This window comes from Muntiacus reevesi, chromosome 4 (assembly GCF_963930625.1).
Source record: "Muntiacus reevesi chromosome 4, mMunRee1.1, whole genome shotgun sequence".
In the NCBI taxonomy this organism is placed as follows: Eukaryota; Metazoa; Chordata; class Mammalia; order Artiodactyla; family Cervidae; genus Muntiacus; species Muntiacus reevesi.
In genome coordinates, this window is record NC_089252.1 from 167,816,184 (window position 1) to 167,828,619 (window position 12,436).

At 37.1% G+C, this 12,436-nt stretch overlaps 1 protein-coding gene across 3 annotated transcripts in view; it reads right to left on the reverse strand.

Annotated features, from left to right (window-relative positions):
- SLC16A7 (solute carrier family 16 member 7) overlaps positions 1 to 12,436 on the reverse strand; it is a 178,930-nt gene that overhangs the window by 51,478 nt on the left and 115,016 nt on the right. For all 3 annotated transcript variants that reach the window (XM_065934734.1, XM_065934736.1, XM_065934737.1), the window contains exon 3: positions 8,348 to 8,594. In XM_065934734.1, coding sequence (XP_065790806.1) covers positions 8,348 to 8,564 — 217 coding nt within the window. In that variant the 5' untranslated portion in view covers positions 8,565 to 8,594. The remainder of the gene's footprint in view (positions 1 to 8,347; positions 8,595 to 12,436) is intronic.

Sequence of the window (12,436 nt, forward strand, 5' to 3'; positions counted from 1 at the left end):
ACCATGGACAAAAAAGCTTGGCGGGCTACAGTCCATGGGGTCACAAAGAGTCAGACGTGACTAAGGTCACATGAACACATATATGATGGCCCAAAAGAATGAGCTATGTCCACTTCACCACCAGAAAAGTAGGAGGCATAGGGGAAATGCCACAGCAAACATAAGTAAAGGCTATACTCCTTTCAAACTGATTACTGACCTATTAATTTCTTGCTCTATCCTCTGTTTCCACACTTTATTGGCACAGGTTGCTCTAGTCAGATTTACTATCATGCTTAAACCTAATCAGAAGTTTCATTCTTAATGGCTAATATCAAGACCAACACCAGCAACAGGAACAACCACCACAAATCAAACTCTAAAAATTCCTAAGCATGAGACACAGTGCTTTCTCTACATTATAATTATTTATTCCTGGGCAACAACCCTGACCAGTGGACACCATATGGTACATATACAAACATTATTTTCTTTCGTGATTTTACAGACAGGGAAAATGAGGATCCAAGGTCAAAAGTGTGGCACAAGCAACAAAGTGGCCAAGTCCACATTGCATATTTGTTATCTTGGATCTCATTTTAATGGCAATACACTTCTGCATCTCATAGGAATATTAAGCCATTAACAAACAATCCTGAGATGCTAGGACTTTGTAGATTGAAGCTCCACTCAAGGGGGCAACTCTTGTCAGATACAGTTGAGTCCTCTGGTTGGCTATTACGTATTATATTAGGCAATCCAGAGTCTACATACAGTACAGGCATTTTGACATACACCTAGATAGCTATTTAGCTACAGAAATACAAAGTTCTCATGAGTGATTAGTAAAAAGGCGGCATATAGTTTTATTCCTGGGAAATCATATATTAATCTAATTTTAAAAGAGTGCCATGTTCAGTACCTTGGTTGGGTCTAACTCTTTGGGACCCCATGGACCACAGCCTGCCAGGATCCTCTCTCCATGGGCTTCTCCAGGCAAGAATACTAGAGTAGGTTGCTATTTCCTTCTCTAGGGGATCTTCCTGACCAGGGATTGAACCCATGTCTCCTGCATCTCCTGCCTTAGCAGGCAGATTCTTTACCACTGAGCCACTGAGGAAGCTCCTTTAAAAAGAGTTGTGAACACATTGCTTTCTGTTCAAGAGCCTTCCTTCCTTAGGGACGCGTGTTGCCCTTCCCTTAGGGAACTGCCCATGTCCTACACCAAATACACAGTTCCACTTAGGCTGCCAATGTTAGCTTCTCATCCATCCACTGCCTGCAGGGGCAGATGCAAAGTAGACCAGATTCTAGCAGTCTTCCCCAGAACTTGCCTACATACAACTTAGGGAAGAGAAGCAGTCTCCCCTATGTCAAATTTGAGACTGAAATGTAAGACGTAGAAGCTATTAATCACCTTCCTTGTGTCAGAGGGAGGCTACTAAAGTAAACAGACAAAGATATTCCACTGGAGAGTGGAGGGGAGACAGCAGTATGATGGACAGACAGAAGCCGTCTGCCTTAGCTGACCTGGAAGACTCTTAGCTGAGCCCCTTCTCTGATCTTCATGCAGGATGTTTTCTCTTTAAGCCTTAGGGGATTGGAATAAGATTTCTGTCATTTGCGGCCAAAACACATCTGCATAAACTATGTAATGAGAAAACAGCATATTTTAGAGAAACTTTAAGCCCCAAATCAGGAAAGATATTCTTCTTGCCAAGCAGTAAATTAATAAGTAGGTTCTTCCCATAAGTCAGTAAGTAAAATGTTCATTGTCTAAAGCACACATATGAAAAGGGATTTGAGTAAAGTTTCTTAAATTCTCTCTTTTGAAAATAAATCTTAGTAATAATCCAATACTATGTGGACTGGATTAGCAGCTTTCTATAAGAAAGTATCTCCCTGAATAGTTTCAAAGGCCTAAGCATACTTGGGATCTGCCCTTGACTCCTGCCTCCTCCATCCTTGTCTTGAGAGGGACAGAGAAAGCTCCATGGGCGTTATTTGATCCCTATTTCTGTGTCTTGAAGTGCCCACCTCTCACTCTTATTCCCTTGAAAATTGACAACGCTGATTTCCACATAAGACTCCTTTTTCATTCGTGATGCTGAAGGCTTACTCTTCTCTAACAGAGAGCTGAAAAACTAGCAGACATACAAACCTTATGGCATACTATAAGCTCAGTGACTAAGGGCATCCTATAGTCTGTTCTAGGCTTAAAATTTACATAATTTATAGTTACATGACAATATAAGCCTTCATGTCTGCATTGATTAGTATAATCTAGGTTTTATTCCACATCACAAAACTGCAGAAGCTTAATAGAAAAGTCCTTTCTTACTCATCCAAAGCATTAATATAAAGCAGGCCAAGGATATTCCCCTTGTAGCAACATCATATGCAAGAAGGTTGTGGACAAAAGGGAGATATTGCATCAGCTAGAACCGCCTTGCCCAGGTGTCCAGGGACGAGAAACATCCTTCCATTCACAATTCATTGGTCTGAACTAGTCACTTGACCTCAACCTGAGTGTAGAGAAGCTGGGAAATATTCAAGGGCGCATGGAAGTTTGGTGAGCAAAATGACTTCTGCCACATTGTACTAAATTTCCTAGGACAATCTTAGTAATACAGACACTCATAGATGAAAAAAAATTACCCACTATGGCATAGGTATGGGGCTTCCCAGGTGGCCAATGCAGGAAATGTAAGAGAGGCAGTTTCAACCCCTGGGTTGGGAAGATTCCCTGGAGAAGGAAATGGCAACCTGCTCCAGTATTCTTGCTTGGAAAATCCCATGGATAGGGGAGCCTGGCCGGCTACAGACCCTGGGGCCACACAGAGTCAGACATGACTGAGCACAGCTGCTTACAGCATAGGTGGACGGAGGACACAGGCTTGTGCATGGCAGTCCACGTGTCCCTGGCATTTCCTGGGTTTTGTAAAGTTAAGCTGAAGCTGAAATTCCTAGGTATTGCAATCACAGGGTTAGAATGAACTTTCCTTTTTTAACTGCTGCTAAGATACAGCACTATATGACTTATTTTAATAGTCTCCAGTCTGCAAACATATCAAAACACAAAGTAAAATACTACAGTGAACTTGTTTTGACTTTAAAGATTAGATAAAAACACATTATATGCCGTGGTCACCGACCTCCTGTGCCTAAAACCATTTGCTTGTTTGCCTCCAGTAAGATAAGCTCAGTGGTCTGATGCCTGGTCCCTTGTGTAAAGTAATCCATCATAAGACCATCACCCTTACTTTAGCACAATCGGCAGCCACTGCTCACATAAAACAGAAGAGTGAGTTGCCATGGAGACAAAGCCAGCTCTCCTCTTTAGAATGGCTGATTATTCCAAGTCATAACAGATACACCAGGAAAGTAACATGAGGCTCTGGCAGAGACTGGCAGCCCCAAATCTGTGTTCTACCATTGCGTAGCTAACTGTGTCCACATTATCTTTTGATATAGTAACGAAGACCCACATTGCACTAAAAGACAATCCTACATAATTACTGTTTACAAAATAAATCCTTATATCTGTCTAAACAATGTGGAGAGTTTAAATCGTAATATGTTTTCTACTTCTAATTAGTGCTTTATTAATGGGGTGACCACTCTGCTTGACCTATTTGCTAAAATTCGTTAGAGCTCCAGGAGACCATATGGATGGCCAGATGGGTTGCTGTAATTTAATGCTATTATTCTAAGGATGAAGTAAGGGATAAACATAATTTGCATTCTTCTCCATCCTTCCCGTACTCCTTTTATTAGTTTCATTTTTAATTCAGACATCAGAAGGGAAGATAATACCTTGCTACCAAGGCCCAGATGCAACTAATTGCTACAAGAGACTCCAGCCCGGACATCACAGGCCAAACTTCTGAACACACTCCGTCTTACCCCGTGACCCCACCATGGTGATTAATAGGTTGAGTGCTAAGCTCTAATGAGTGTCAGACCTTAGATGTTCTCTAGGCTAGAGCAATTAGCATTATGTTGAACACAATATTTCAGTTACTTGGTATAGAGGCTCATTGGTCTTAAGAGTAAACTATATGCCTTTTGCCTTATGGTCTTCAAATTTAGCACCAGCACTACCTGGGAAGCCCCATTTATATTATTTACTTATTTATAATTTGATGCTGAGATATATTGGTTTGAGAAAAGTAACTGGACTGTTCTTCATTCTAAGTTTTCTTTCAGAGCCAGCCATATGACTCCTGGCTGTTATATGATCATGGTTAAATCTATAAATACATCCTGCTTTTATGGGATAGAGAATGATTATTGGGATATCAAGCTCTGTCTGAGACTTGCTCTGTGTTATTCTATTTTGTTTCTTCCACTAGAAACCCTGAATTTCCAGAAACCCTTCCCCTGCCTCTAGGTCTGCATGCATGCTAAGTCCCTTCAGTCATGTCCAACTCTTTGTGATCCCATGCACTGTAGCCCTTCAGGCTTCTCTGTCCATGGGATTCTCCAGGCAAGAATACTGAACTGGGTTGCCATGCCCTCCTCCAGGGGATCTTCCCAATGCAGGGGTCAAACCCACATCTCTTATGTCTCTTGCAATGACAAGCGGGTTCTTTACCACTAGTACCACCTTTACGTAGGGTAATATAAAAGTTCCGACCAAGGGAAGGTGTGCAGAAATGTCTTTTAACCCTTCTAGGCCTGGCCCTTAAAATATTCCATATGCTCTTACATGCTCTCTTTGTTAATTCTCTTTCTGGATGGAGTTTATTAAGGGAAGACTACAAAGGCTTTGAGCTTCCCTGGCAGCTCAGTTGGTAAAGAATCCACCTGCAATGCATGAGACCCTGGTTTGATTCCTGGGTTGGGAAGATCCCCTGGAGAAGGGAAAGGCTACCCACTCCAGTGTTCTGGCCTGGAGAACTCCATGGACTGTATAGTCCATGGGGTCGCAAAGTGTCAGACAGGACTGAGCGACTTTCACTTTCATTTTCAAAAAGGTTACATACATTTTTGTGTTGCTTATAAGTTAGTCAATGATCAACTGAAAATTATGAATGTATGGAACCCAAAGTCCAAATTGAAGTAGACTGACTTACACAAACTCACTAGAGGAATCCATTTCAGTTGTATTTAAGAAGGGGGAAACTACATATCTTAACATTAGCATGTTTTGGAACTCAGAACAAAACAGTTATCAGTGTTGCTTTAGCAAAACATCATTAAGGCACACCTGACCCATGGGATAGATGAACTAGACCGAGTGCACAGCATCTACTGTTTCCACAGTCATCAGAGACAAACAGGACAACCCTTAAAGCAACTAAGAGAGAATCTCAAAGTGTTTTAAAAGCAGAATTGTCCATTGACATACCCAAACAGCATTTTAAAGATGTCTTTCGGTACTGGAACAGAAATGCATCAATTTAACCTAACCACAAGGGTAACGGAGACATATGTTGGATTAATGCAAAATCACTGACTTATGGAAAGTAGAAAATACCCACCAATGCACGCACACATGCACACATACACACACACACATACACACAAAGGATTATTGGGGGATCAAATTTTTACCTTGATAGTACAAAAAAAAGAATAATTCAGTACTCCAATACTTGGGTCATCTGATGTGAAGAGCCAACTCATTGGAAAAGCCCCTGATGCTGGGAAAGATTGAAAGCAGGAGGAGAAGGGGATGACAGAGGATGAGATGGTTGGATGGCATCACTGACTCAATGGACATGGGTTTGAGCAAGCTCCAGGAGATGGTGAAGGATAGGGAACCAGGCATGCTGCAGTCCATGGGGTTGCAAAGAATTGGACACAACTGAGTGACTGAACAAAAACAGCAAAAAGAATAATCATTACGTCACTAAAGCAAAAACCTTGGTGAGGCAGCACCTGAATCAGGTTTGTGGAAGGCCTTGAACAGATGTAGCTCTGCCATTTTACGGAGGGAAGAGAAAGGCAGAAGAGCATAGTGATGACATATGTGTGGGGTTTCAATTTCTATGTCCCTAACGAGTGGCTCGAACTAGGAAAAGTATTTTATCTATTTCCTTGGCTATAGAATGGAGAGAAGTGATTCTTATTTTACAGAATGTTAAGAGGATTAAGTCATGTGACACACACCAAGCATTTAAGAGACTCCTGAGCTGAAAGTAAATGTGAACATGTTTGGATATTATTCCTAATGTTATATCACAATCACTATGAACCATATTATCCTCACCTATAAAGTAAGCCTGGTGGCTCAGATGGTAAAGAATCTACCTGCAATACTGGAGACCCGTGTTCAACCCCTGGGTCAGGAAGATTCCCTGGAGAAGGGAATGGCTACCCATTCCAGCATTCTAGACCAGAAAATTCCATGGGCAGAGGACTCTGGTGGGTTACAGTCCATGAGGTCTCAAAAAGTCATACATGGCTAAGCAACTAACACACACTTTTAAGTGCTTATATTCTGAGTCTATATCTGTACCTTAAAGTCAAATATCCAGTAGAAAAATGAAAATTCTAAAATCTAAATATTTTAAGTAATGACTAAAACAATCTGTAGACAATCTTGCCTGATGTTGGGATTGATTTAAAGCTGATAGGTGACATAAAAATGCACTAATAATCCAGTATTTTTTAATAGTCAGTAGTACTGGGTTGGCTAAAAAGTTCCTTCAGTTTTTAAATAAAAATAGAAGACACATTTTTCATTTTCACCAAGAATTTTACTGAACAATGCAGTGGCCATTTTTTTTCACTGCCTTCTGCCATTTTCCAGGCAACTTCATAATTTGACCTTCCCGATCTTTTTTGTCTTTTTTTGAGCAGAGAACTGCTCTAGGTGCCTTTTACAGTCTTCCAAGGAATTGGAATTTTTTCCATTAAGAGAGTTTTAAAAAGATCAAAATAAATGGATATCTGAAGGTGCAATGCCTGGTGAATATGATGGATGAGTCAGAGCTTTCAAGCCACACTGTTAACGGTCTTTACCTGGTCATCAAAGAAACGTGTGGTCTTGCATCATCTTGATGGGAAGTTACGTGCTTTATATTTACTCGTCTGGAGGCTTTTCCTCATGTGCTGCCTTCAGCTGCTCTAACTGGGAGCAGTGCTTGTTGCAATGAATTGTTTGGTTTTCAGGAAAGGAGCTCATAATAGAGGACTCCCATCTAATCCCACCATATACACATCACTTTCTTTGGATGAAGACTGGACTTTGGTGTGATTCAACACTTGATTTGGATACTCTGAGTATGTCAGCTTCCTCCCACATGGTATTACACTGATTGTTCTCAATAAATGTCCTGATTTTATCGCTATCAATACAAAAAACTTCAACTGATCTACCCAATGGTACAAGATTGTCCAGAAAGAAAACTCCAGAATGAAACGTTGTAAACCACTTTTGATCAGTCACACCACCTTCTCTGTACATTGTACAAATCTTTTTGTGTTTCAGTTGCATTTTTACCTTTCTTGAAATAATAAAGCATAACATGCCGAAAGTGTTTTCTTCCATCTTCAATATTAAAATGGCTACACAAAAATGCACCAACTTTGATAAGTTTTTTTTTTAATGCACACTATGACATCTGTCATGATACAATTCAACAAAATTGTTTCAAGTGACTTTAAAGACAATTAAGTGCTACTGGAGCCATCTTACAGAAAAAAAAATCAAATGAACTTTTTGGCCAACACACTAATATGGGACCAATTTATTCACTATCCCTCATGAATCACACCCTCATTTGAACATGGAACATAACAAGAAAACTGTCAAGCAACCATTTAAATGTTAGAATATTTAAGTAAGCTATAGAGATATTTAATATTTAATTTATATTAAATAAATACAAATTTAATAAGCTACAGAGTTAAGGAATGATTTTATTCACACAAACTTGAATGGATCCAGAATGTACATGATTTACACTCCATTTTTGCAACTTGAAGTGAATTACTTCCTAGGCTTAGAAAATAGGTTGTCAGCAACTTGAGTTTCTTTCCCATTCATAAAAAAAGCATGTCTACCAAATGCAGCAATATAATGAAATGATACTAACATTAGAGTATAGCCTCTATTTCAAATTAAATGGAAATTTGTCACCCTTAAAAATTCCATAATTTAGTAAACCTTAGTTTGTGCAAAGACATCCTTATTCAAATAAATACTCTAGTAACACTCAGAATGAAGTGAACAGTTCAAGATGCTGAATCACTAAAAATCACTAAAAATTTCATCCTAATTATCCTTCTGGTTGGTTTTAAGTGAGGGTAATATGAAAACAGAATTTTAATGTACCAAGATACTATATGCAAAATACTGTGGCATGAAGCAATTGTTTTCTTAAGCCAGAAATCAATTTAGTCCAAAGAACCTTACCTCCTGCATACATAACAGCCAGCATAGTGGATGATATCCATGCTATTTCACTGTAGGTAGTGTTGAATATGAGCTGGATTTCTTTGAAGAATACTGTGACAGCTTTGGGAAACGCATATGAAAATCCAATGGAGATAAAAGCTGCTCCAACCACTACCCAGCCCCATCCTCCATCAGGAGGTGGATGTAGTGGTGGGGTGCCTCCTGCTGGTGGCATTTCTGCTTCTCTATTTGAAATTCAAGTAACCTGTATTTTAAAAAAAGGAAATAATAGTTTAGGCCATACTTGCATTTTCATGTCATTCTTGAGTTACCAAAATAATATTATATTTTTATTACCTTAACTACAAGTGTATAATTTTCATAAATATTTTTTAATACTCTGCTATCCAGAAAGTTATCAGCAAATTTACCAAAAAATTGGAGTGAGGTGTGTAACTTTGTTGTGAGCTAAAAACTGAAAGCATTTTGTTCATGGAAACAAAAATCCCTCAAAGAGAAAGTTGAGTTCAGATCTGTACTAAAGTACCAACAAAGAAACAAACGCTATCTTACTCTGATTTCTAAGATAAATGGAATGATTTCTTAATCCAAACACTTAAGATTTTCTATACCAAGGTTAAAAGGATCTTATATTACATTTCATGAATTTTAGAGAATTAAATAGTAGGCATATTTTAGAATTTTTCCACTTTTAGTAATTGAGAATATTTTAAAATATTTCAGCAGAGACCTATCAATATTTCCTAAAATTATAAGATTAAAAATTATATGATTCTAATAAATTAATTTTAATGCACTTCCAAAACTGGTATTACCTATCATTTTATGAATTCTTCATAGCAGTGAAAGGTTCCCAATCAAACAGATTGCATGTTATTTTTATTCAAAGGAAGGGACTTTCTTTTTGGATATGCCTAGGAACACTAAAAGAGAAGGGAACGGCAACCCACTCCAGCATTCTTGCCTGGAGAATCCCATGGACAGAGGAGCCTGGCGTGCTGCAGTCCATGGGTTTTTGCAAAGAGTCGGACACGACTGAGTGACTGAACTGTACTAACTTCCTTTGCATGTATATCCAGAAGTAGAATGCCCAATCATATGGTAGTAGTTCTACATTTAATTTTTTGAAGAACCTCCATATGTTTTTCCTTAGAGGCTGAAAACAGTTTACACTCCAACCAAGAGCATAAAAGTCTTCCATTTTCTCCACATTCTTGCCAGTATTTGTTCCAAATACTTGCCAGTATTGCTTGTCTTTTTCTGATAACAGCCATTCTAAAAAGTATGAGGTAAAATCTCACTGTGGTTTCATTTTCATTTCCTTAATAATTAATGATGTTAAGCACTTTTTCATGTACCTGTTGGCCTGTCATGTCTCCCTTAGAAAAATACCTATTGAGGTCCTCTGCCCATTTTAAAATTGGATTATTTGTGTTCTTTGCCATTGAGTTGCATGAGTTCCTTGTATGTTTTGGATATTAACCTCTTATTGGATATGTGACTTACAAGTATTTTCACTCATTTCATAGGCTGCCATTTCATTTTGCTGACAATTTTCTTTTTTGTGAAGAAACTTTTTAGTTTAGTATTAGTTTAATAGTCTCAATTGTTTACTTTTGCTTTTGTTGCCTTTTTGATGCCAAATCAAAAAAAAGATCATCACAAAGACCAATGTCAAGGTGCTTGCCCCTATATTTCTTCTAGGAACTGTATGGTTTCAGGTCATGTTCAAGCCTTTCATCCATATTGAGTTGATTTTTATGTATGGTGTAAAATGGGGGGTCAGTTTCACTCCTTTGCATGTGGATATCCAGTTTTCCCAGCATCCATTTAAGACACTCTCTTTTCCCCACTGTATATTCTTGGCACTTTTATCAAAAACTAGTTGACAGAATACATGCATTTATTTATGGGCTCTCTATTCTGTTTTCCTGATCCATGTGTCTGTTTTTAGACAATACCACAGAGTGGTACTATCTAATTCTATTATTTCTAATTCTATTACTAAGAATTAGAAATAACAGAATTAGAAATCAGGTAATAGAATTAGAAGTAGAAATCTATTTCTATAGAATCAGAAATCAGGTAATAGAAATCAGGAAGCGTGATACCTCCAGCTTCGCTGTTCTTTCTCAAGATTGCTCAGGCTCCCTTGTGGTTCCATACAAAATTTAGGATTGATTGTTCTATTTCAACAAAAATGGCATTGGAATTTTGATAAGGACTGCATTGAATCTGTAGATTGCCTTGGGTTGTATGAACATTTTAACAATATTAATACTTCCAATCAATGAACACAGAATACCTTCCCATTTATTTGTGTCTTCTTTAATTTCTTTCATCAATGTTATAGTTTTCAATGTATACATCTTTTACCTCCTTGGTTACATGTGTTTTTAAGAATTTATTCTTTCTGGTGCTACTGTAAATTAATTTTTTTTCTTACAATAATTTATTATTTCTCTCTCCAATAATTCATTATTAGTGTGTAGAAACAATTGATTTTTGCGTACTGATTTTTGTATCCTGCAACCTTACGAATTTGTTGATAGTTCTAACAGCTTTTCTTTTTTTTTGATGGAGTCTAGGGTTTCTATAAGGTCAAGTCATCTGCAAACAGACAATTTTTTACTGTTTCCATTCAAATTTGATGTTTTTGATTTTTTTTTTCTTACCAAATTGCTCTGACTAGGATTTTAAGTACTTAATCACCATATGTTCATCCTGATCATTAACTGATACTTAATAGTTCTGGATTTCCCTTCCAGTTTGATGCTGAACCAAGGAATGGAATGATTCTTGTATGAGCTTTTGACATATCTACTGGCATTTTCTATTACCTTCTGATATTTCTCCTTTTGGATAACTGTGGTGAAGAGTCTATTCTATTTTTCAGTTAGATAAACAATTACATTTTATTTTATTTACTTTATAACATTGATAGTTATAAAGCGGGAGTCAGCAAACATTTCCTGTAATGGGCTAGATAATAAATATTTTAGGTTCTGCAGGCTGTATGGTCTCTCTCATAACTACTCATATCTTAATAGTTTTAGTGCAAAGTCAGCCACAGACAATACTAAAAAGAAATGAGTGTGGATATTCCAAAAAACTTTTGTTTACAAATTAGACTAAGCCTATAGTTTGCTGATCCCTGTAATAGAGTACTATTTAAAAACCAAGAAAATAAAGAAACTACATAATCACACTATCCTAACACAATAGTATTAATAATTTTGCATCTATTTTTATTCATATTTTTGATTAATTTACTGATTTAAACATATTATAACCTAGTAAATCTATAACTTAAGTCATAAGTATACAAAAATGAATAAAGGGATCTCTGACTCAAATACTGAGTATTTATGCTAAGTGCTTATCAAGTATTTATTTACTCAGCTAAATTTCCACAAAAGCCCTGTAAAATATTGTCCCTATCTTTTAAATAAGACTAAAGTTCAGGAAATATTAGAAACTAAATCCAAGTGAAACAATAATGTCAGGAACTGGATTTCACTAATCACTGCTAACTCTTAAAATTACATAAATAAAATTAGAAATAAGACTCTTGCTTAATGTATTTAGAAGAGGAAACAAGCATAAAAGAAACCAAAGTATTTTTTTATTATGTCATCTGTGCATATCTAAAATATTCTTATGGATCAAAATAGTCAAAGACATCTAATGTTCCAAGACTTTAAGAAAATAACTGGAAAGGTTCTCTCCATGGATACATTTGTATGTTAGATACTGACCTGAAATGTCAAGAAAACTAAGCATTAAGGTCAAATGAAAAACTTTCACCACAAATAATGCACAGAATGTAGATTCTGCCGAAAAATGGACACATCAGAGCAGGGGCACTTCTGTAAGCTTATTAATATTCCACAGATGCTAATTGTTCAAATGATAGAAAATATTATATCTTGTCAAATAATGGTTTTGAAAAGATTTGTATATTTTCAGGATGCTTATAGTCTGCTTTTGTAATCATCTTTGGTTTCTTGGAAACAATAAAAATTTGTCCATCTAGCTATTTAATTTCATTTCTCTTTGGTCATCAGTTAATCCCACATGATGAAC